Source organism: Arvicola amphibius, chromosome 4, assembly GCF_903992535.2.
Source record: "Arvicola amphibius chromosome 4, mArvAmp1.2, whole genome shotgun sequence".
NCBI lineage: Eukaryota > Metazoa > Chordata > Mammalia > Rodentia > Cricetidae > Arvicola > Arvicola amphibius.
In genome coordinates, this window is record NC_052050.1 from 49,940,171 (window position 1) to 49,965,454 (window position 25,284).

The 25,284-nt window shown below is 44.2% G+C and overlaps 3 protein-coding genes and 1 long non-coding RNA gene across 7 annotated transcripts; 3 read left to right on the plus strand and 1 right to left on the minus strand.

Moving 5' to 3' along the window:
* Positions 1-764: 764 nt before the first annotated feature.
* On the plus strand, positions 765-1,307 carry LOC119813601. Its single transcript, XM_038328977.1, has one exon. The coding sequence runs from the start codon at positions 902-904 to the stop codon at positions 1,286-1,288; it is 387 nt and encodes a 128-aa protein (XP_038184905.1). The 5' UTR covers positions 765-901; the 3' UTR covers positions 1,289-1,307.
* Positions 1,308-1,362: 55 nt separating this feature from the next.
* Positions 1,363-2,412, plus strand: LOC119813550. The gene is made up of 2 exons (XR_005285197.1): positions 1,363-1,864; positions 1,954-2,412. It is a non-coding gene; the product is annotated as an uncharacterized LOC119813550 (long non-coding RNA).
* Positions 2,413-5,766: 3,354 nt separating this feature from the next.
* Positions 5,767-14,104, minus strand: Mis12 (MIS12 kinetochore complex component). 2 transcript variants are annotated; one of them, XM_038325624.2, is made up of 2 exons: positions 13,684-14,104; positions 5,767-7,849 (listed from the first exon to the last, which is right to left on the minus strand). In XM_038325624.2, exon 2 carries the CDS (start codon positions 7,813-7,815, stop codon positions 7,195-7,197), a length of 621 nt encoding a protein of 206 aa, XP_038181552.1. In that variant the 5' UTR covers positions 7,816-7,849; positions 13,684-14,104; the 3' UTR covers positions 5,767-7,194. The 2 variants fall into 2 exon arrangements, with proteins under 2 accessions (XP_038181552.1, XP_038181553.1); XM_038325625.2 differs by lacking the exon at positions 13,684-14,104 and adding an exon at positions 13,233-13,539.
* A 4-nt stretch (positions 14,105-14,108) lies between these two features.
* On the plus strand, positions 14,109-23,653 carry Derl2 (derlin 2). Of its 3 annotated transcripts, none has more exons than XM_038325620.2 (7): positions 14,109-14,266; positions 15,032-15,097; positions 17,035-17,108; positions 18,101-18,194; positions 18,911-19,106; positions 19,340-19,430; positions 23,149-23,653. In XM_038325620.2, the coding sequence occupies exons 1-7, from the start codon at positions 14,174-14,176 to the stop codon at positions 23,252-23,254; spliced, it is 720 nt and encodes a 239-aa protein (XP_038181548.1). In that variant the 5' UTR covers positions 14,109-14,173; the 3' UTR covers positions 23,255-23,653. The 3 variants fall into 3 exon arrangements, with proteins under 3 accessions (XP_038181548.1, XP_038181551.1, XP_038181550.1); XM_038325622.2 differs by having other exon boundaries at positions 14,137-14,266; positions 15,035-15,097; XM_038325623.1 differs by lacking the exons at positions 17,035-17,108; positions 18,101-18,194; positions 18,911-19,106; positions 23,149-23,653 and having other exon boundaries at positions 19,340-19,405.
* The last annotated feature ends 1,631 nt before the right edge of the window (positions 23,654-25,284 follow it).

Below are 25,284 nucleotides of genomic sequence, written 5' to 3' on the forward strand. Positions count from 1 at the left end.
TTTGTCTTTTGAGTCAGAGCCTTCTTCATATACACGCAGGCTGGACTGGAACTTTCCACCTCTTTTGTCTCAGTCTCTTGTGTGCATACACAGCTAAATTACCATTTTTTTCTTACAAGATTATGTCAGTTTTTCGTGTATCACACACACACACACACACACACACACACACACACACACACACACACACACTGCTGGAGCCACCTGGGGATCAGAAGTTCAGCCTGGGAGGAAGGGAAAGAGGTGGAGAAGGAAAGAGCATATATAGAGGAATCGGATAAGTGGCCACCACTTAGTCTGCGTGTTGGCCTTTCTCCGCTGATTTTCACATATCTGCCTCTCAAGCAGCAACGCCATGTCTTTTGGTTATAAAACTGCGCATTTGTGCATCACCTCATTGAACGTGTTTGTCTATCAGTTTTTAAGACCTTACATTATTCATGTCTTTGAAAAGGAAAAAATAAAACCGTGGGGAAGCTCCTGACACAGCTTGGATGTTTGACTCCTGCATTTCATCTTCCAGAGGCCCAAGACCCCCCTTTACCTTACTAGCTCGGAGATCACAATAAGCGCCTCTAGCCTCCTCCCCCGCACTCCAGTCTCATTGCTATGGAAACAGACCTCGCTGCGCCAAGACTTGAGAGGTGCTAGAAGCTGGCTGGCCAACCTCTGCAACAGGCTGTGGGCGGAAAGGAGGAGCCAGAGAAAGTGGCGTCTGGACAGAGAGGGCCCCGGACCCCGCAGAGGCCCCCTGTTCTGCTGGCTCCGCCCCCGCTACCCCCACCCACACTGGGTGTAGAAATACTGCTGCAGTCCCGGCCACCACCCACTGCACTGCGACCCTGTAGGGACTTCGCCTCTAAGTCTCAGCATCTGACCTGCCTGCCCGTGGTCTGCGCCAATGGCTAAAGGTCCCTTTGCGCGCAAGCCCTGGGGTCCAGAGCAGATGTATTTCGACTCCGACCCTGAGTCCGAGGGCCTGTTCGATAAGCCGCCCCCGGAAGAAAGCCACACTGCCCGTGCACCCAAGTCGGCGTCCTGGGCTGGCAGGAAATCTGGTCGGCGCGCTGGCGGGAGAGCTCCAGGGACCCGTGCTGGGCAGTCCCGAAAGGCCGCCGCGCGCCCGGAGCCCGAGCCCAAGGAAGAGGATCCTTTGGTGGAGGAGCCTCCGGAGGATGAGGGCTGCTACCTCGACCACTTCCCGCATCTCTCCATCTTCATCTACGCGGCCATCGCCTTCTCCATTACTTCCTGCATTTTCACCTATATCCATTTGCAGCTTGCCTAGGCGGCCAGGGTCGAACGGAATGGGCGCAGATTGGGGGTGGGGGTGGGGGAGGTTGGGGTAGGGGAAAGAGAAACGCAGCCTTTTGTTCTGGAGATTCGCTGTACCCCTTTCATTTAGCATTTGATGTTTTTCTTTGTTGTTGCTTTGTCTAACTGTTCATCGGAAGGTCCAAAGTCGCTGCCGGCAATGAATTAGCGGTGCTGCTTGCGCGTGGAGTGCAATTAGTCTCTTAACGTTCAGGACCCTGGATTGAATTGAACCCCATTTGTAATTAAGATGATGTCTCTGTAGCCTACTACTTTGTGATGTGAGGGCCCAGTGTTTCTGTGTTTGTAGAGCGCAGAATGAGTCCAGCCTTCTGTGCATAAAGGATGAACCAGACCCGAGCCCGCGGTCTCCCAGAGAGTGTACCGAGAGGAGAGTGGGTGCCCTGGCTATAGTGCTGGAGCCATGTTACTGCGTCGCCCAAAATGAGCCAGTTGTGTCTACGAGCTGTTTCAGTCACAAGCTGTTTCAGTCACAACTCTGCGCGCCTGGCGGAACTGGGAGATCAGCGGGTATGGCTGGAAGTTGGAGGTGAGTGGTGTTTGTCAAGGTATGATTCTGAGCCCTCCCCTCCGGAGTTGGAGCTGACGTGGGCTGGGCATTTTTTCCCCCTGCTTTAGGTTTTGTGGCTACCAGGAGGACCCAAGGCCTGTATTAAGTGGAGCTGAACGTCAGAAAGCCACCGCTCAAGGCAGGTGTTTGGACTGTATGGAATAGGAGACCACAAACCTTCAGGGACGGAGGACTAGAATCGTGGATTCCCTTGAGATGAGACCGAGGGACTTCCTTTGCTGGGGTCCATGGGAGGACTATGCTAGAGAAGTCTCAGGCGACTTCATTTCAGCCTGGAGGCCCTCTAAGGCACCAAGATGAAGGGGCTGGGCTTGGGGACTGTCGCGAACAACAGTTCCTGCGGCACCTGTTATCTCAGAACCCCCCCCCCCCCCCCCCGCTGCAGGTTATTTGCCTATCTTCGGTTACTGTGAATGCCAGTTGTCCAAATGCAGCTCTCCGACACTGCTATGCTCTATGGAAATGTCTATGTGCTATGTCTGCTGGAATAAATCACATTCTCAGTCTTCTTTTGTATTCAGTTGTTCATTAACTTCCGACTACAGAATGGCCCTTGATAATCCATTCTGCTCTGAATTTCACTCCCTACTCTTTAAAAAATATCCCCACTATCCCTGTAAAGCCGACTTGATTACCCAACATTCCTAGGTACAGCATCTCTTTACTCCAAATAGCCATACAGCACCCCTGTGGCATCTGTCACTATGCCCAGGTTCCTGTATCCACAAGCCCCTAACATCAGGTCTGCCTCTGCTGCGTGTTCCCATTGCCCACTGCTTCTCAGTATTTAGTCCCCACTTGCCTCACTATGCTCTGTCCCTCAGCTAAGCTCTGGATCTGGATTTTATAAACTATTTTCCAATAACTGTTCCGGCTTTCCCTAATCCTGTGTCACCACATGACTTTGTATCCTGCTTCTCTGCACTTGAAGTGCCACGCGTCTGACACCCACCGTTCCCTGATGACAGCCTATTTACAGTAACTCTAGCCATCAGTGGTAGTTCCCCCAAATTACATCTCCAAGGTACCAACGTAGGTATCTGTCAGTTTCTGGTTTTACCCTTGGATATTGGATCTAGTACTATCCCTTAATAACGCTCCCTTATGAATCCCATGTATGGGCCCATGTTTTCCAAGCACTGTCTCTCACTGAAACGAGTCCTGAGTATGATCGTATCATCCTTCCTCTAGTCCCCAAGCCAAATTACACATCCCTCAATATTTATTATTTCATGTTATCATGATACTTTCCCCCCATTCTTTTTAACCCCAAATTCAAGCATTCAGTTCTACCAATTATACCACTGGTAAACACACTGCCTTTACGATCTCAACATTAACTTCAGTGACCAGACTGGAGATGGTTCAGCTATTTAGAAGGCTTATTGCATCATACTGGATAGTCAATTAGGGGGCTCATTCCTAGGAAGATTAATTCTCCACCCCCTCAGCATTCCCTGGTTGCCTGTAGTTCTGTCTATGGGTGGGACCCAGTGAGATCTCCCCCAGTTCATGCTAATGTGTAAGGGTGTTGTCCTTGTTCAAACAGCCATATAGTTGAGGTATTATGGGTGAAGTTTATACATACAAACACCAAGTAGACTCAGCAGGTTGCATTTATGTTTGTGTGTGTATTTAACAATAACAATTTAAGGGCCATAAATTTGAGAAGAGCATGGGAAGGGTTGAAAGAAGTAAAAGGAAGGAGGAAATTATGTAACTATATTTTAATAATAAAATTAAAACAAGCCGAGCAAGTCATAGAACAAGTAGCATCCGTCAGGGGTCTCTACTTTAGTTTCTGCCTGCAGGCTTGAGTCCCTGCCCTGACTTCTCATAGTAACAGACTTACCTTGAAATATAAGAGGAAATAAAACTTTTCCTCCATGACTCCAAAACAAACCAACCAACCAAATAACAAAAGAATGTGTGTTGCTCTTCCAGAGGATTGGAGTTGGATTTCCAGCACCTGTGTTGGTCAGCTCACCATCACCCCTTAACCCCAGCTCCAAGGGGTCTGATGTCCTCTTTGGCCTTCACAAGCACCAAGCATATGGCATACACAGTGATATAAATAAAATTTAAAGATCTCAAATATGCCAGGCAGTGGTGGCACATGCTTTTAATCTCAGCACTTGGGAGGCAGAGACAAGCAGATCGCTATGAGTTCAAGGCCAACCTGGTCTACAGAGTGAGTTCCAGGACAAGCTCCAAAGCTAAAGAGAAACTCTGTCTCAGGAGGGGGGGAAAAAAACCTCAAACATGTAAGCCATCTGGAATAACTTCAATGTTATAAACCCTAGGTATAATATTATAAGGGAAAAACTCACAAAACAGGAAACAAGAAATCCCATCACAGCAATGTCCCACGGGGGAAAGGGCACAGAGAGCACACACACGGAGTTGCACACCTTTTCCTGGGTTCCAGCAAAGCCACGCCTTAACTAAGACCCACCTCTTAAAAGATCATTGGTTAACAAGGCTTTCCCATCAATCATTCTTTAAGCATTCCCCCTAATAAGCCAGTGCTGAATTAAGAATCTCTTTCTGGGAGAGGTGGGTAAGTGGCCACACAGCTGGACAGCCTGAAGTGCCACTCTCAGGTACAGCCTCCCCCCCCCCGCCCCCCCAAGGTGGTGGTGTTGACTGAATCCAGGCTCCCACCAATTCCCTAAGCTTTTCTGGCCATCCAGCGGGGTGTGTTCCCTGCTGCTGGCTTTCTTTACCCCATTCCACCCTGCACCCAAGCCCGCCTTGGATCCCCCAACACGCTTGCTTCAGGGCTGAGGGGACCTAAGAGAGGGCAGACCAAGAAAAACTATCAAGTACACAGTCAGCCACAGCAAAGATTGGACCAAGATGCCAAGACTCTGCTGGCCTCATTTGAAGGAAGAGATGGGTAGACGCCAATGCAAGAATTCCTCCAACATCCTGAAAAGCAACATGGTAACACCAGAATCCAGTGAACATGCAACAGGAAGAACATTCTAACCCAGAAGTAGAAAAAAACGACTTTAAACGTAACCTTATGAAAATGATGGAGACCTTTAAACAGGAAGTGAAAAACTCCCTTAAAGAAATGGAAGAGGGGCGGGGAGGAGGGAAGAGGGGGAAGAGAACGGAGAAGGGAAGGATTGGGGAGTGCTTGGGGAAGTGGGAGGGTTGAGATGGAGGAATGATGGATATGGAAGCAGGGAAGGAGATATCTTGAGGGAGCAATTTTGGGGTTGGCAAGAGGTTTGGCTGGGGAGGGGTTCCCAGGTGTCCACTGGGATGTCCTCAGCTAGGTCCTTGAGCAGTAGAGAGGGTGCCTGAACTGGCCTTGTCCCATAGTCACACTGATGAATATCTCAAATATCACCACAGAACCTTCATCTGGCGATGGAGATAGAGACAGAGACCCACATCGGAGCACTGGACTGAGCTCCCAAGGTCCAGTTGAAGAGCAGAAGACGACGACCAAGGAAATCAGGACCGCGAGGGGTTGGTCCACTCACTGAGACAGTGTTCCTGATCTAATGGGAGCTCACCAAAGCCAGCTGAACTGGGTCTGAAGGAGCATGTGATCAAACCGGACTCTCTGACTGTAGCTGACAATGGGGGCTGACTGACAAGCCATCGATAATGGCACTGGGACTTGTCTCTACTGCATGTACTGGCTTTTGGGGATCCTATTCTATTTGGATGCATATCTTCCTAAGTCTGGATGTAGTGGGGAGAGCCTTGAACTTCCCACAGGGCAGTTGCCCTCTCTTACAACTGGAGGGAGGAGGGTGTCTGGGGGAGTAGGAGGGAAGTAGGAGGAGGTAAAAAATAAGGGAAAAAGGAAATCTACATATTAAGCTACAAGGTAGCATGTAAATATTTCAAGGAAAGTATTTATTTATTACAGGTATAGATTACAAAGTCCAAATTAAGAAAAATGCCTTCTTGCTGTCTCCTCCCATAGTGGAGGCATTATAGGGTGAGATCACACCGGATAGTGGAGGCATTATAGGGTGAGGTCACACCGAGTGAGTGGCCTGAACTCATGTTTTTATTGGAAATCTAGTCCCTAAAAACTCCCCAACTCCTTCAGGCATTAATCCAAGTATAAACATTCAACTTCAACATTGTGTCATAGAAGTCAGTTTTAACACGTGAATTTTGTGGGTCACATTCAAACCCTAACACTTATCCCTTTAATTTTCCATCCAGTGATAACCTTTTGTCCCTACAAGTTCATTCTGTCCCTTGGCTGCGCATCTCCATCTTTTCCTTGTTATACTCAGAATCTAACCTCTCCCTCAATGCAATGGTCCCTACACCTAATCCAAGAGTCCTTAATAAAGTCTACTTCACCAAATTAAGTGTCACGAATCAGATTTAGTTTTATTGTTTTGTTTTTTGAGACCAGTCTATGTAGCCCTAGCTGTCCTGGAATCTGTCTATAGGCCAGGCTGAACTCCCAAAAAATCCACCTGCCTCTGCCTCCCAAATGCTGGGATCAACAGTGTGCACGACAACCAGCTAGGATTCAGTTTTTTAATGGCGCACACTCAAACATACACAGAGGTTTTGTTCGTGTCTTAAAAAAAATTATTATTGTGTCTGTATATGTGTGTATGCACACACAGTGTGGGGTATGGGGGGTTCCACGTGCAACAACAGTGTACCCTTGGAAATCAGAGTACAATTTTGTGGAATCAAGTGTTTCTTTCCACCTCTACATGGGTTTTGGGGATCCAACTCCAGCCACCAGGCTTGAACCACTGACTCATCACCAGCCCCGCCAATCTTCCTCTGCTGCCCTGTTTCCCTTTGTTTATTTTTTTTGTTCTTCTCCCTCCTCCTTTTGCTTCTCTCCTGTGTGGCATGTTAAACCCTGAGATACCACATGCTGAGCATACTCTACCACTGAGCTATGCCCCCCAGTCCAGCTTTTCTGCTTTATTAGTCCCTGGTGTAGCTCATGATTGTGCTCCAACATTCAATGAATATACAGGCCCGATTTACACAGGATTTCACTCCCTCCTGAAATTATACTAGAGTACCCCTAAAGTTGAATGGGTACAACCCCGAAATAAGAATGAGAGGTGTTATCAGATACAAGGGAAGTCAACCCAAATTCCAAAAGGGGGGAAAGCAGATGAACAAAACTGTCCGAATTGGATCTTGCAGTTCCAGAAGAATTGCCAATCTGCTTTGTGAAACCTGGGAAAGAGGGAAGAGTGGCCCTAAAAGACCTTAAACAGAAGTAATCAAAGGAAAGCTATTCATTTACATGTTCTCTTTTCACTACCAAGAAATTATCGTGTTTCCAGTCTTTTGCTTTGTTTTTCGACCTTGTCTCTAATGTTCTGGAATTTTCTACAGTTCTGGACCAGGAACACCAAACTCTCCCTAAAGTTACTAGTTCCATGATCTCTGCCAATGTTTTCAAGCTCATCAAAGAAAGTTAACGTCTCTGTAAGTCTGGCTTTAACAGTTTTTTGCTCCTCTAATTCTGCAAGAAGGGCCTGCTCAGTGCATAATTCAACCTTATACTTCTCCTGTAACTCTTCGATTTCCTTTCTGAGAAGCTGGAATTTTTCTTCACTAAAAGGATGTGTCTCCTGACACTTATCTTCAGGAAGCAGGATGTTTGGGGGAATCCGCAAAACCGCCTGCAAAATCAGCTGCTCCATTTTGCCAAAAAGGTTATCAAAACGTCCTTTCATGAAGCAAAGAAACTTCTCTGTGCATTTACGAACTTGGACAGGGCTAATCTCCGAGTTTGGGACGCCCTCCAGCTTCTTTAGGATAACCTGTTCAACAGCCTGCATCACTTCAAACAGGTGGTCTTGAAATGCTATGTAGATCCTCAGCAGGCAAGTCTGTGGTGTGAAGCCAAAGAACTGGGCCTCATAGGCCATCGGATCCACGGACATCCTGCTTTATTTTGCTACCCTCAACTGTGAAAGCCTGCAAATACAAAAGAAATTTCATTAGGACAAACCAGAGGAAAATAATAAATCTTGTTATTGTTAAGAAAGCAAACAAAGGAAGCAAATTAAAAACTAAGGCGTTTGTGCGCCTTTGATACCCGATGTTCCTAATTGTCCCACAGAAAGACAGAAGCCCTTTCCTCCCTCGGCCTCTTTCCTATACTCTTTATTGTTCATTTCCTTCAGTTATTGCTTAAGACTTAGATACAAGCCCAACCTTCTCAATTCTGTTATCATGACCAATTTACAGATTACCTCAATTCCCTTGAGACCCGTTTTTTTTGAGCTTCATTATGCCCCCACATTTTGAGACAATCTCTTATTGTACAGCCCACAGCTTGGCTCAAACTTTCATTTGTGACAGGGTCTCATGTAGCTGAGGATGACCTTGAACTTCTGATCCTTCTGCCTCTACCAATAAGCCCAACTTTCTATGTGGAGATGGGGTCAGAACCCAGGACCAGATAAGCACTCTACTAACTGAGCCACATCTTAACCAAGCCCCGTGCTAGTCTAATTGTAAGTCACATTGTACCTTAAGCAGTTCCCAGTCCATCCACTTAACTTCTTTACCCATTCATTTTTGGTTCCATGTTCTATCCTTTTTATTTATTTATTTATTTTTATTTGGTTTGGTTTGGTTTTTCGAGACAGGATTTCTCTGTGTAACAGTCCTGGCTGGACTCAAACTCACTGAGATCCGCCTGCCTCGCCTCCCAAGTGCCGAGATTATCGGTGTGCGCTGCTACCACCACCCAGCCAGGTTCTATCATTTTAATTACCTCATTGTCTTCCATCCTAGCCATCTAAGAAAAATCCAACTAAATGACCAAGCCTTTATCCTGACTTGTTTCAAAGATCTGAGAGGCATTCTTTTTCAGTATAAGCATCAAAAAAACATGTCACCCCATTTCCTTAACCTTGGAACCATGGAACCTAACCTTGGCATTTTTGTCCTACTAGTAACTATATGCTTGTTATGGAAATGAGTTTTACTCCTTTCTCAGATAAGGGCACTTAACGTAATCTAAAAGCTGCTACTTTAACTACCAGATGAATTTATCTTATGAGAAGACAGGTTGCCATCAATCTTGAAAATTTATATACGTAATAGCTTAAAATACAGTGGTGATAACTATATGGCTATATAAATAGAATTTGTTTTTGTGGTGTCGTTCATAGAGTATCTCTGTCCTGGAAGATTTTTACTTCCTGAACACTTCTCACAGATTATGTTCCTATTATAGTTTTGTTTTGTTGAGATGGAGCCTCACTATGCTACTTAGGCTGGCCCCAAATTTGTAACTTTTCTACCTTAGCTTCCCAAGGAGCAGAACGCCAGGACTATACTCTTAGATTTGTAGTGCTGTTTTTAGACAGGTAGCTCCAGCTGGCCTAGAACTCACTTTTTATGTGTATGTACACATACATGAAGATATCTACAAAAAACAGAAGGTATTGGGTTCCCTGGAGCTGGAGTTATAGATAGCGTGCTGGAAATACAACTTGCTGGGAACCCAACTCAGGCCCTCTGCAAAGGCAACGAGACCTTTTAACTATGGAGTTACCTCTCCAGCCCCTACAAATCCAGTCTCATATACACATGTTTACATTGTAATGGCCTAATCACTTCATATTATTGCACCCATTTACTTGACTGATCATGACCACAACAGTTATCAGTTCTACCACACACACACACACACACACCCCAGGTAAACTCCAGAACCACACCTTTAATCCCAGCACTCAGGAGGCAGAGGCAGGGGGATCTCTATGAGTTCAAGGCCAGGCTGGTTTACACAGAGACCCTGCCTTGAAAAACAAAAACAAACAAAAACTGCTTCCAAAGTTTCAGCTACGCATCTATCGTCCCTCTCAGCCCATGACCCACATTCATCCCCACCCAGTTGAGTAAGAAGTTGCTGCTCTAAAACGGAGAAAGAAAAGGGTGTCACAAATTCAATGATTATGCATGAGAAGTAAACCCAATCCCTTTACATCTATCCTGTGACAGTGGTGGTGGGGAACCGATACACAGTGTAAAACAAGAGAATCCTTCCCCACCAACCAGATAATCAAGAAACCTGTCAAACCTTTGATCACACATCAAGATGAGGAACAGGACTGTTAGAGATGGCTCAGCTATTAAGCGTACCTGCTGCAAAGGGCCCAGAATCCATATAAAAGCTAGCTCCTAATAATTCCAGTTCCAGATCTGACATCCTCAGGTACTGCACACAATGCAGCATACACACATGCAGGCAAACACTCAAAACACATAAAATAAAAATAAATTAATTTTTAAAATGTTTTAAAATAGTGAGGAACAGGACTGGAGAAATGGCTCAATGGTTAAGAGCACTTATTCCTGCAGAAGACCTGGGTTCAGTTTCCAATACCCACATGGTGGCTCATAACCATCTGTAACTCCAGTTCCAGGGAATGTCCAGTTCTAACCTCTTTGGGGGACCAAACACACATATGGCATATATATACACACCATACGTACATGCACATTTCAAAAAAATCATTAAACAACAACAAACAAGATAGCTGGGGATGGAGAAATGGCTCAGTAGTTAAGAGCACTACTAGGTTCAGTTCCCAGCACCCACATGATGACTCACATAACCCGTAACTCCAGTTCTAGGGAATTCAATGCTGTCTTCTGGCCACTGTGGGAACCAGGCACACACATGGTGCATACACAGAAACACACACACACACACACACACACACACACACAGGTAAAATAAGTAAATAAACAAAATACATTATGAAAAAAGATAACGAGGAACCAGGTCAAACTATGACACTGAATGGATTAATGTGAGGCTCTGATTTGGTCCATGACACTCCAATACAAAATTGTGCAGGTGTAGTTGAGGATAAACATTGTGGCAAGACACAATGATAAGATTAATGACAGTCCATATCAAGACAGAGTATTCTTTCTGACAATTCACTTTTCTACCTTCAAACCACCTAAGGATACCTTTCAAGAACTTTCATTCGAATAGTAATAGTAGCTTCTGTCTCCACAGTCTAAGATCAGTGATCATCTGCTTTAACTATTTCTAAGTCACTCTATTTGTTCACTGTTTTGATACAACTGCCCATGATCCTTTAGTGCCACTGACTGCATAGATCTATAAATCAAAGATACATTTACAAGATTACATTGGGAACAAAGTCAGAAACACGTCTATTGTATGACCTTAAAATCAGAATAGCCTGCATTATTATTACTGGGACAAACTTTAAATCACCATTGCTCTTTTAATTCTTATTTGGCAGTTCCCTCCTCAGACTTCTTTTTAATTTTGTTTACCACTTTCCCATTCAGTCACTGGGTCACCTAAGCCTTAAGTTCTTTCAGTTTTGTACATAACTTTAAAAAGATTTAATCTCACTATTTATGTGTCTCTGTATGCTTACATGTGCATATGCCACACACATACAGGTGCCCTTGGATGCCAGGGGAGGGTATCAGACTGGCTGGAGCCAGAGTTATAGGCAGCTGTGAGCCACTGAACATGGGCACTTGGATACAAACTTATATTTTCTGGAAGAAGTAGCATGGGGGTCTTTCCTGTTGAGCTATGACTATACTCCCACAATAACTGCTTTTAAGAAAACTGCATTGTAAGATAACAGTTACTCAAGATTATGATTTACAGGGTTTCTTTGTGTAGCCCTGGCTGTCCTGGACACTCTTGTAGACCAGGCTCGCCTAGAACTCAGAGATCTGCCTCCCTCGTGCTAGGAAATGTAGCCACCACGGCCTGGCTACATTTTTTTTTTAAAGTGGAGCAAGTGTATTATGTGGCCATGCCCTCGCTCTGATGTGATGGAGCGAGTGTATTGAATTATGTGGCCATGCCCTCGCTCTGATGTGATGGAGCGAGTGTATTGAATTATGTGGCCATGCCCTCGCTCTAACCTGATGAGATGAAACCATTCCTTACTGCTCTACCACGCTGAAGAATCACTTGAGTGGGGAAAAGACATAGGTATTTAGTTGTCCCACCATAGGATAAAACATTTTAGCAGCCTCTGTCCTTGTTTAAGTCTCAAATTACAGAATATTCTTTATGATCCTAACTGACAGGTTAGAGAACTGGTTTTGAATCTGTAGCATCAACATGGAAAGACAAACATCCTTTGTATTCCAAAATAGGGTCTCTAAAAACAGTTCTTAATTTTCATTTAAATTGCTAGGAGGTTTGGAGCTATTAATTCATGTTCCAAGAAAACTGATGATGTGAATTGATAATGGATGAGCAATTACCTAACAGGTTTGCTAGTAACTAATTTAGTTTTATTCAATAAAGTTACGCGGCGGGGGCGGGGAGATGATACTGAGATCTTCTGGTGATACATTCTTAGGAACTTGACAGATAGTTGCATATGTCACTAAATACTGCCAAAACATTCTCAGAACATCGAGGCTGGTTTATACTCACATGGAGTAGATCAGAACTTCTTTTCTCTGCCAAAAGCATTTATTTGGCACTCTTAACTTTTGCCGAATTGGAAGTCGTAAGCTTGTTTTTCTTTCCTATGGCGCTAAGCATTATGTCCGGGACCTTTTACAAGCTAGGTGTGCACTCTACCACTACATTCCCAATTCCACACTATATTTTAAAAATCAAAGCCATCTGTCCTCACATAACATTTGGACACTGAAACTACTTCCACTTCTGTCGTTTATATTGGGATGCTTTTTCTAGAAGATTATAATATTTTCATTACCCAAGAAGGACTGATGTCTGTTACAAATTACCCAAATGATGGGTCAACCTACCAACAACTTGCACTCTATAATTTTCAAAGTTTGCATCCTAACTTTGCCTCAAAGTTCTCAACAATCCTGAACTGATGTATCATGATATATACATAATATATGTGTAAGTCTGTATATGTATATATGTGTGTATATAGTACACATGTACACACACACACACCAATTCTAACCAAGTTCCTAAATCCAAAGCTCCAGTTCAGAGAGAAGTTTCAGTTTCTCTATTTCACTGCCAACGCTATGGCGAGGTTGTTGTTATAAAGCTATAAGCCTGCCATTTTAGCAACATGTTAGGACCATTCTTGTGTTTGCCCCCCACCCCCACCCCCGTCTCCTCTATGCTGCCCACGCTGGCCTAGCACTCAACAAATCCTCTCGCTTCAGCCTCCAGCGAGGCTAGGAGTCACAGGCAGGTGCCACTGCGTTTAGCCTTTTATTACTTCTAAACGCCACTCTCTCCAACCTTTTACTTGGTTCCTACCAGACTTGACAGTCACACTTCCCCCCCCCCGTCCCCACCCCCCACAATTTTTTAGTGCTTCTTTTAACTTACCGAATACTTCTGACACGATCAGGATAGTCTTTGCCCCGACCCAACCTAATTATAGTTTTTTTTCCTTCAAGTAGGCACGCAGTGAACACAGATCCTTCGAGAACCAGTCACTACCTCCTTCGCGTTCCTTCAGTGCTATTAATTTATCTACCATCTCTTCTCTGCTAGAGTTCCAGCTGAGGAAGTTAAACATGGGAGGCTCCCACCCGATCTCGACGAGTAGATCGGAGCCCACGACCACCACAGAAGGCCTAGAAACGGCAGAGCAGCAGGCGCTTCCGGCAACTCCCGTCCCACCCCGCGGCCGCGTTGCATGCCGGGACCTCCAGGGCTCCCGGCACCGCCAGCCTGGAGTCAGGGGTGCAGGACGCTCCGGCGCCCCTGAAACGACGCCGCTCCTCCAGTCCCGCCCCTCCTTCCCGCTCCTCCTCAGACAGCACACAGGCCCTACCAAAGCGATCCCGGGGATGATGGAGTCCGCCACACGCCGGCTTCCCGCCACGTCCTTCAAACCGCACAGAGTTACCAGAAGGAGGCGGCGGCACCGGCTCCGCACAAGCGACTGAATCGCGCCTCGGCAAACGAACGCAAAGGCGGGACGGATCGCCCTCCTGATTGGCTGGCCGTGGGGCCGAAAGGGGGGCCCTCGGATTGGTAAAGGGACGGGGACGAGGAGGGAAAGCTAGCTGTGGCCGGCGGGGATTGGCGGAAGGAACTGGTACTTTCTCTCATCGTTGGTAGGCGGAGAAGTGAGGATGGGCCGACGCGGAGACGCAACTCGTGATTGGTGGGTGCGCGGCCCCCGGGGCGCCAGCGATTGGTGGCTGGCCGAGTGCGCGGCGCTGATTGGACAGAGGTGGCAAGGCTGAAGGCCGGCTTGAGTCCGCCCTGCCGCCTGGCATCCTGGCGGAAGGGGAAGGGGGGCAGGCGCGGTGGGGAAGATGGCGTACCAGAGCCTCCGGCTGGAGTACCTGCAGATCCCGCCGGTCAGCCGCGCCTACACTACCGCCTGCGTCCTCACCACCGCGGCCGTGGTGAGCAGCTCTGGCGCTCCGTCCTCCGTTTCCAGGCTAGCTGTGACTGAGTTTTCAGAAAACGGGTTTGGGCCGCAGAGAAGCCCAGAGGGTTTGGTCCCAGGGGTGGGTGGAGACATCCGGAGCTGACTCTAGGGTTCGGGATAGTCCCAAGGGTGTCATGCCCGTGACCTGGAAAGGAAGTGCTCCTCCATGAGGGGACAGGTCGGTTTCCGAGAGATGAAATCCAGACCTGTAGCGAGTCAGAGCTGTGGGAGCCGCCCACCCCAGGTCTAGCTATGGCCAGGTGACTAGTGAGAGCAAGGCCCGCTAGGTTCACAGACTTAATATATATTAAGAATAAAAATCTCGAATTGTCTGGAAACATCTTTCAGAAGACGGCCGATGGATATAAGGACCTGCACCCTAGCCCTAATGATAGTGGGCCCTCGGATCTCTTATTCGGAGTTGTCTCACCCAGATGTTTCAGGTGGTGACCACGCGACATACAGATTTGTAAAAGATGTTGTGGTCTTGTCTCTAAAATATCCCCACCTGCCTGCCTTATAGCATCCTCAAATACTGTAACATAAAACTTGCATTGTGTATTGATGATACAAAAACGGTTGTGCGAATTCTAAAGACTCCCTTACCAGCGGTCACAAGCAAGACAGATATTTACTCCAAGTGACCACAGAAATTATTAGAGCTACTGATCCTTTGTTGTTAATGCTAAAATTTTGTTTTATGCTTGATCTGATTTAAGAAGCTCTTTTTCCATTTCAGCAGTTGGAATTGATCACACCTTTTCAGTTATACTTCAATCCTGAACTAATTTTTAAACATTTTCAAGTAAGTGGTCTATGGCTACTGTGATTAATGATTCTACTATCGTTTTTTTCTTTATTGTTTAGTAAGTAATAAATCCTGTCAGATACAGTCTCAAAAAATAATCCAGAAGGGGAAGCTCTGATTATAATTAGGTCTTATTGAGATGTAAGGAAAGAATTCTGCAGCCTGGTTGGGCTCCAGAATCATTTAAGAGCTGCTAGGTATTTGTGAGCCATGCCTCATATACCAAATTAGAATTGCCAAGGGTGGAGCTAGGCGCAAGCAGATTAGCAGGAGGTTGGCGAGTTCTGAGTTAGTTTGGGCTACCTAGGGAGACCCTGTCTTAAGAAAATTGCTAAGGGTGGGAATTTGGAATTCATCTTCTATTTTTAGTTTCTATATTTGACTACAACTAGTTTAAGAATTAATGTGACCATAATCCCAGCAGTCAGGAAGCCAAGGCCAGTTTGAACTACACATCAAGGAATTGTCTCAAAACATAAGCAATAGTAACAACAATCAATGTTAATAGTGATGATGTGATTTGAGAATAAAACTGACCAAGCTAGCTGCCCAGGGAATCTCACAAGATAGCCTTTTGTCTGTTCCCTGTTGTTTCTCCTCTTGGTGCAGCTCATATGCACAGTTCTGGTAGAGTTTTAACACTGATCTGTCTTCCTGAAGTCAGATCATATTAACACAAGTCTGAAAGACCATTCTCTAAAACAGCATGTTGGCTTATTAGAGTACAGTTTGAAGAAGTCTTTTTCCCGTGATTAAAATGCTAAAGAGGAATATGCTATCATGCCAGGATGGTCATTCACACGCTAGGTGAAGGCTAGATCTCCCTGGCTGTAGTTCCGCTTTGTTCGTGCTGTTTCCCATCCCAGATGGACTCCACTCCCTTTGTACCTGTTGAACTTTAGCTTGCCTTTCAAGATGCAGCTTTTGTGTGCCTTCAGATATATTACCTTTTGTATACCTTTAGTTATATTACCTTTTGTATACCTTTAGATATATCACCTTTTGTGTGCCTTTAGAGATATTACCTTTTGTGTGCCTTTAGTTATATTACCTTTTGTGCTAGTGCATCTCTCACCCTTACTTGGGGATTTTGTTTGTTTGGTTGGTTTGGTACGGAGTTTCTCTGTGTAGTCCTGGCTGTCCTGGAACTTGCTCTCTAAACCAGGCTGACCTTGAACTCACAGAGATCTGCCTTCTCTGCCTCCCAAAGGTGTGAGTCACCACCACCCTGCCAAGGTTCAGTTGCATTAGGAGGTTCGGAATTAGGAGGTTCTAGATTCGCCGTCAAGAGTCTCCACTAGCTGCATGCCCTTCCACAAGCCATAAGTCTTAAGCTTCCTTATCTGTGACGAAAGGATGGTCACATCAGCTTGTCTATCTCACAAGATTAATGAAGTCACATATGATAGTGATTCTGTAAAGTTTGTGAGTAATTGTCGGTTGCCTAGGTGAGATTCCTCTTCTATCTCTTCTTGACTCTTGGAGCATTAAATCTTGTAGGAAGTTGACTTCAAACCAGAACCTGACTGACAGTCTTAGAATTTTCCCATTAGGATGCTGTGGTTAATTTAGACTTTCTCAGCAGCTTTCTGTACTGGATCCCTGAAGTTTTTTATTTAGACAGCTTCCATAATTTGCTTAGCCACATAGTGTGGGCTTTTTGTGTTGTTTTATAAAAGGTAATTGTGATTTTGAATTTCTTTCCTATCATCCATATAAATTTCACAGTCCAGTTAATATCTTCTAGCCTTTCAAGTAGAAGCATCACACACAAACCAAATCCAGAATCATATTGGGTGTCGTATTTGGATGGGTCCCACCTAGGACTTTGGAGCCTCAGAGTTGTCGAATGTCGTTTTTAGTCTAACTATAGAAATGTTTCCTGGTTATGTATTTTACTTAATGTGTCTTTCTCTTGCCCCACCCCCTTGCAGATATGGAGGCTAATCACCAATTTCTTATTTTTTGGTCCAGTTGGATTCAATTTTTTGTTTAACATGATTTTTCTGTATCCTTTTAAGTGGACTCAACATCAAAACTTTAGGTTCACTTAGTATATGTTTTCAGTTGAAACTGTTGCTCTTGTTTATTTTTATAACAGTTATGACTTCTGGGTCTGTAGCTTGTAACTAGATCATAGTGTTTTGAAACTCTTTGTAAATCCTTCTTTACACAGGAGGTTCCAGCTGTTCAAGATTAGTGTCCTTAGGCTGTGACTTATCGTATTGTATTTGTAAAATAATGGCGGCGGCAGCTGGCACAGTAGTAATTTCACAGCCTGAAGCATTGGTAACTCAACAGAATTTTCCCCAGGGTTTTTACAATGTGTTTTTGAAAGTGGGGGACCATGATTGCAAGGCTAAAAAACAAAAAAAAAAGTGAGTGCCAAAATGTCTGCTGGGCTTGACATATTTAGGCTCATTGAAAGAAAGGAAGAGCCATGGTGGTCAAAGGTGGTGATTGGGTGTGCTGCTCGGCATTCCTCTTGCACCCAGCACTCCAACTCATCCACAGGAGACTGAGGGCCTTTACCAGTGTTGGGATTTACTTATCAGAATGATAAGTTTCTAATAAAAGGTTTTCCATTATGTTCTTATGGACTAGAATATAGAAATGCTTAGCCTGCCTGGCCTGGAGAAGGCTTCTTGGCAGGGGTTTCTTCAAAATTGGCAAACCAAGGAAGGGGTAAAGTCACGTGTAGTTGAAGTTGGGAAAGACGATACTAGAAATTGGAAGAGACGGAATGTGATTGGAAGCATGCTCCTGCAGCATTTGAATCAGCTCCCCAGCCAGGGACAGCCTTTGTAAAATATGGTGCTAGCTTTCTCGTTGCCCAAAATGCTTGATGGGAAAAAAATGAAACCAGATTGCTACGTGAACATTCTTAGAGAAAAATGCAGCTTGGCTGTGTAGTGTGAAGCCTAAGTATGTTTCCGTGGTTTATTACATTTTAACTTCTTCTTATGTGTGTACTTAATATTTTCTTAACTTGAACCTAAGATATCGTTACTGTCGAATGCTAGAAGAAGGCTCTTTCCGAGGTCGGACAGCAGACTTTGTATTTATGTTCCTTTTTGGTGGATTTTTAATGACTGTATCCTTCAACAAATAGAATACGGGAAAATCTTAAAGACCAGACTGTCTATTCCTCAGTCTTCTCATCTGTCTCCTATGATTCACTTGCTACTCGGAACAAGCAATAAAATAATCCAGGGTGCTACCATTTATTTCACAGCCCTCTTTGACAGCTTCCAAGCCTAGAGGTGGGACAGGAGGCTCCGCTGAGCAAGAACTTTTAACCCAGGTGGGTTATCTTGAAGGATCTCAGTTACATCACTGTCGGTGTGTGACTTCACTTTCACTAAGTTGGTAAGACATGTTGTATTAAATTCATTGTCAAAAGTGATACAATATTTTTAAAAAGAACGGGGTTTTATTGTGTGCAACAGACTCAGTGCTGTGTGCCAAGGCTTCGTGCCAGCCTCCGTGCTCTAGCACCTGTGAAGGTGTCGGTGGGGAATGATCTTCACTGTACTGTACTGACACAGGGATTCATGTTTTCAAAAAGGCAAGAGTGTCACAAAAGCAGTTTAGTCTGTAGTAGCTGTGATCTGGATGATTTAGCCCAAACCAGTTTTTGCCTTGTCACCTTGGGTAATTAATTTCAGGCCATTTCCTCTTGTAGTTTAGAAATCACCAGTACTTAGCTTTTCTAATTCAGATTTTAGTGCAAGGGCAATTTTTAGTTCTCTTCCTTAGCCTTCCCTAGCATGCTTTCATGATGATATTTTCCTTAATTCCATTTGCTAGCTTTTTGGTTTGTTTGTGAGCTTAGTTTTTTTAGGCCAGGCCTTCACAATAATGCTGGTCTACGTGTGGAGCAGAAGGAACCCGTATGTCCGCATGAACTTCTTTGGGCTTCTAAACTTCCAGGCCCCCTTTCTGCCGTGGGTGCTCATGGGGTTTTCCTTGTTGTTGGGGAACTCAATTATTGTGGACCTTTTGGGTAAGCATCTTCTCACTACTTTTTGTGCTGTTACACCTGAAAATGTATTTTGTCACTTTCATGTTTGTTTAGTCTATGTATATAGCTATTGTAAGATTGTTCAATCTGAAAGATAATACTAGTTCATTGATCTTCAATAATTACATTTATCTTAAGTAAGGCGTATGTTGGTAGGGAACTTAAAATTGAAATTTTGATCTTCCTTTTTGTCCTTTATTTCTGGTTGATTATAGGTATTGCAGTTGGGCACATATATTTTTTCTTGGAAGATATATTTCCCAATCAGCCTGGTGGAATAAGAATTCTGAAAACACCATCTATTTTGTGAGTATTTAACACCATGTTTCACGTTCCATGCAGACAGACTGTGATTGTGGTTCATTTTGGGCTCCCTTAGTTCCTGATCCATGTGGTTCATATCAGTGTTTGCAGATTGAGCAACATGGCCACAACGGGGGACTTTTGGATTGACCAGAAGCAGAGTAGGCCAGGGTTGGGCTTTTGACATTGTGGCAGTGACTTTGTAATTATGCTCTTGTGTGACCACTAAAACTTGTGTCCCAGAGAGGAGCCTGCTGGGTTTTTTTTTAATTCTATTTTTCTTTATTATTATATTTGTTATTGTTGTTGGGAGGTTGTTTGTTTGATTTTTGGTTTTTCAAGACAGCGTTTCTCTGTGTAACAGCCCTGGTTGTCCTGGAACTAGCTAGCTAGTGTAGAGCTGCCTGTCTCTGCTTCTTGGGTGCTGGGATTAAAGGTGTGTGCCACCACTACCCGGCTTGCCTGCTGGTTTTATGAAAGCTGCTGTCCAAGTTGAGAGAATGAACAGTGAAATGAGCCACACCATTCAGAGGACATTTCTGATGGCATTCTGACAGGCAGAGCAGGTGGTGCAGGTGCACAGGGACATGGAATAGAAACAGCTTTGACCTACGGCCAGACTAGCTCTCCCACCACCAAGCAGTGTGATTTGAAGCACTTCTCTTTGTTTTTATTCTGAAGTTTCTTGAGTTTGATTTATAAGACCTGTTTCTTGGCAACAATTACATTTAAAGGGGGCACTCACTGGTCAGTGGTGGGCTACACAAAGAAACCCTGTCTCAAAAAACAAACAAACAAGGATCTTGATTCAACAAAAAGGTTTGATAAAAATTCTGTTACAGAATAGTTAAACAAAAATGAATGAAGATGGCTCAGTGATTAACAGCACTGGCTGCTCTTTTAGATGACCCAGGTTGAATTCCCAGTACCCACAGAGCTGCTAACAACTGTTTATAACTCCACTTCATTGGGATCCAACGCCATCTTCTGGCCTTTGCAGGCACTGCAAGCACATGATAGATGCACATGCAGGCAAAATAACCACAGACATAAAATGAAAATAAGGGACTGTAGAGATGGCTCAAGAGTTAAGAGTTGCTTTTCCAAAGGTCCTGAGTTCGATTCCCAGAACCTACATGGTGGCTCAGAACCATCCATAACTATGGTCCCATGGATCTGGTACCCTCCTTAGGTGTGCAAATGTACATGCCAGCAAAATACCCACATATATAAAACACATAAGAAAATAAACCTTGGGCTGGAGAGATGGCTCAGCAGTTAAGAGCACTGACTGCTCTTCCAAAGGTTCTGAGTTCAATTCCCAGCAACCACATGGTGGCTCACAACCATCTGTAATGAGATCTAGTGCCCTCTTCTGACTTGAAGGCATACATGCAGGCAGAAAACTGAGAATACTGTACACATAATAAATAAATAAATCTTAAAAAAAAATAAAATAAACCTTTTTAAAATAGAAGGAAAGTAAATAAGACAGAGAAGAAGAGTGAACTAGCAAGGTGTGCTAGTGTATCCCTGTCATCCCATCTACTCTGAAGGCTGAGGCAGAAAAGTTCAAAGTTTGATGTCAGCCTAGGTAGCATAGCAAGTATCCATATCAAGAGGAAGTTTTTAATTAACAAAAAAAAAAAAAAAAAAAACAAAACACAAAAACCCAGAAGAAAGTGAGTGTCTTAGTTAGGGTTTCTGTTGCTGGGAAGACACAATGAGCACAGCAACTTTTTTTTTCTTTTTTTGTTTGTTTGTTTTTTGAGACAGGGTTTCTCTGTGTAGCCCTGGTTGTCCTGGAACTCACTCTGTAGATCAGGCCTGGCCTCAAACTCCTGCCTCTGCCTGTGCCTCTGCCTATGCCTCTGCCTCTGCCTCACAAGTGCTAAGATTAAAAGCCTGTGCCACCACCACCTGGCTCACAGCAACTTTGATAAAGGAAAACATTTCACTGGGGCTGGCGTAAGGTTTTAGAGGTTTACTCCTTTATCAGTGTGGCGGGACATGGTGGTGTGCAGGCAGCCATGGCACTGGAGAAGAAACTGAGAGTTCTGCATCTCAACTCACAGGCAACAAGAAGTGGTCTGTCACCCTGGGTGTAGCTTGAGCATAGGAGACCCCCAAAGCCTAACCCCATGGTGACACTCTTCCTCCAAGGCCTAATAGTACCACTCCCTATGGGCCAAGCATTCAAATACATGAATCTATGGGGGCCATACCTGTTCCAACCACCCCAGGAAGTAAAATCTTCCATAGTTCTACTTTTATATAGCAGTTTCTTGACTAACTTTTGAGAGGTAGTCTTGCATCTTTCATACTTTTTTTGATAATTTCCTACGTGATTACTGTATCTACATCATTTCCACTTCTTCCTCTTGCCCTTTCAACTCCTGTGTATCCCTACTGCCTACCCAATTCATAGCCTCATTATTATTGTTATTATTGTTGTTGTTGTTGTTATACAGACATACACAAAATCTATTTGCCTGTTTAGTCCATGTAGTGTTATTTGTATGTAGATGTATTTAGGCTGAAAAGATTTATTTTATAAATGTGTTTACGAGGCTGTGAGCCTGCATTTTATGTGCACTGTGTGCACGAGTGTATGTGTGCCTACAGGTGCCAGGGACAATGTGTCCCCTGGATCTGGAGTTACAGGTGGTTATAAACTTTCGGATATGGGTGCTGGGAACCAAACCTGTGTCCTCTACAAAAGCAATAAGTGCTCTTAACTACTGAGCCATCGCTACAGCCCCTATCTGTAGACTTTCTTAAAATGTCTTTTTGTTTTGTTTTGTTTGGTGAGGTTTTTTTGAGACAAGGTTTCTCTGTGTTGCCCTGGCTGTCCTGCAACTCACTTTGTAGACCTTGACCTCGTGGAGATCTGCCCACCTCTGCTGGGAGTAAAGGCGTGTTGTGATCCCTCCACCCCCCACCCACCCCAGCTAAAATGTCATTTTTAAATCTAATATGTAATAATCAAGTTTCCTAGCTGGGTGTAGTGGCACCCGCCTTTAATCCTTGAGCACTTAGGAGGAAGAGGCCGGAGGCTCTCCAAGAGTTCAAGGACAGCCTGGTCTGCAGAGCCAGTTCCAAGACATCCAGGGCTATACAAAGAGAAGCCCTGTCTGCAGTGGGGAATTAGGGAGAAGGGAGTGATTATGATTACTTTTTCATTATAAGTGCCTTACAGAATTTACTGACTACATGATATTCTGTGATTCATATTTAACATAATTATGTTACTCCCTTATTAATGGTCATTGACATTACTTGTTGCTTTTCCTTCTGTATTTGGAGTGATGAATGTCCTTGTAACTAAATCAATACACCCCAACATGAAGTTCACCATGTTAGCCATTTTTAAATGAGCAGTACAGTGGTGGTACGTGCATTTGTGTCGTACTGCTATGGCCACTATCCTTAGGATGCTTTCATGTTGTAATCCTAAAACTCTGCCCATTGATTAATTCCCTTTCCTGTCACCTTTTTGTGCCTGTGGGTTTGACTCTTCCAGGTACCTCATCGGCATTTCTTGCTTCTGTAGTAAGTTAGTAAAGGAGGTGAGTTAACATAAATGTTAGATAACTGTGGAGCCTTTTTAGTTGGCGGCAGAGATGGCACTTACCTGTTTGCGGAAGCCCTCGGGAATGAACTGTTTTCTAGTACTTCCAGTCTAAGATGGCTCTGGCACTGAATGGTCTCTGTGTTTTAGGAGGACTATTTTTGATGCACCAGATGAGGATCCCAATTACAACCCACTACCTGAAGAGCGGCCAGGAGGCTTCGCCTGGGGTGAGGGCCAGCGCCTTGGAGGGTAAAGCAGCTGTGCCAATTATGAGACCCATCTGAGAAGGACTCAGTGAAATGCCCATTGGGATTCTTTTATCCCTTGTTGCAAAAGTGTGGACACTTTTGACAGCTTGACAGATTTTTAACTCCAGAAGCACTTTACGGAATGGTATAATGACTAATGCAGAAGACATTTCCAGCAGTTGCCAGGGTTCCTCACTATGCTGGTACTAAAAGTATAATCTCTTGGAGCCAAAAGACTGGAGAAACAGATACTCTGCCGCCTCTAACAAGTACATGGGTACTTGAGCTCTGTGGCATGAGGCAGGGCATTTCCTCCTGCTCTTCTTTGATAGACAAGGCCGTGGTGTAAATGGAAGTTTCAGAGAGGACAAAATAAAACTGAATTCCATCTCTCTCACACTGTATCTAAGCTTTCGTGTGATCTTTTAAATCATGGTAATGTGTTCCAGCTCTCCTGCATATGTCTGAACACAGCAGTTTCTCATGTCTCCACGGCTTTCAACTGGACTTCAAGATTGGAAATAAACAGCTGTTATGTACATCTGACTAGTTCAGAGTCATAGCCTCAGTAGGAGGAAGATTGGTTTCTGCCATTAAGATAGTTCTCCGTCTGAAAACCACAAAGCTTCAAGTTAGACCACAGGAGGAGAGAGAAAGGAGGGTGATTTCTTGTACCAGAGGAATCTGTAGGAAAGTCAGCTGTAAACACAATGCAACTGTGACATCTCTTGTAGCTGGAATTTCTCCACTAAGAAACACCCAGATTAGGCCACCCTTTGTCAAAGTACAGGAATATGAATGGGAAGCCATTGGGAAAATGTTCCTCTTGTGATTTCTTTCAAGAAAAGCTCAAAACCTTTCCAGAGCAGAGCCAAGTACCTGGGTCATCTTCCCGGTCAGGTAGAAATGAGGGTATTTGGAAGCAGCCACACCGATGGCTCAGTGAATGCTTGTCAAAGATAGTATATCTTGTTTTACATTCATGCTGCTTTATCAGAACCCAGAAAGATGATCTCAGATACTCTTCATAAACCTCAGATAGGCACAGGGCTCCCCAGACTGGATCGTCCTACTTTGGCTGAGTTGCTTTCCAGAATGAGATCTTTCTCAGAGGTTGACATAGGCTTAAATAAACCATAGTAGACATTCGAGGTGAAGTTTCAGGTTGTCTTGAAAGTGGAAAGTATTTTAACAGCTAAGTGGAATATACATAAGGAATGAAATAAGTACATCTTACATGTTGCTAGTAAGTACCTGAAAAGGATTTCATGAAACGTGTTAATGGGACTGCTTTTGTTTAAAAGTCTTTTAAGTTTAATGACAGTCTTAGATTGTATGATCCTCATGGGATTCTTAAGTTTAACCATTGTTTCTGTTCAAGAAAGCTTTATCGGTAACTTTTAGAAATTTATTTTTATTATTATTGCTTGCTTTTGAGCCAGAAATGAGTTTCTTTAGGTTTTATTTATTGTCCCTGAATTAATTTTGGATTTAGCTAATTGGTGGAATTTTTGTGGTAAAGTTTTAATTCTAAAATCTCTTCCCCTGCTGTTGATTTTAAGTAGAGATACCTGTACATATTAATGACTGGGTAAAACAGGAACTGCATTTTAAGTAGCAAATACCTGTACATATTAATGGCTGGGTAAAGCAGGAAATGCATTTTGGATGCATAGCCTAAAGCAGTCTCTGGTTGTTTTGTGTTTTGGCTTTTTGGTTTTTCGAGGCAGGGTTTCTCTGTGTTACAGCCCTGGCTGTCGTTGGAACTCGCTCTGTAGACCAGACTGGCCTCAAGCTCGCAGTCTCTGGTTTTTAGGATGTCAATTCCTATTGGCAAAATGCCATGCTGTGCTCCACACTGTGCCCTGGGAATGCCAGTTTCAGTCATTTGGCCTCTTAGTTTGGCCAGTCCCACATTTGTGTCCCTGGCCCTGTGTAGTCTGATAGGATCTCTTGAGCTTACCTGGGCACGAGGAAAAGTCCTCATTTTCCCAGCAAACCTCTTGATTCTGGTTCTTCCAAAACACACTTCCTT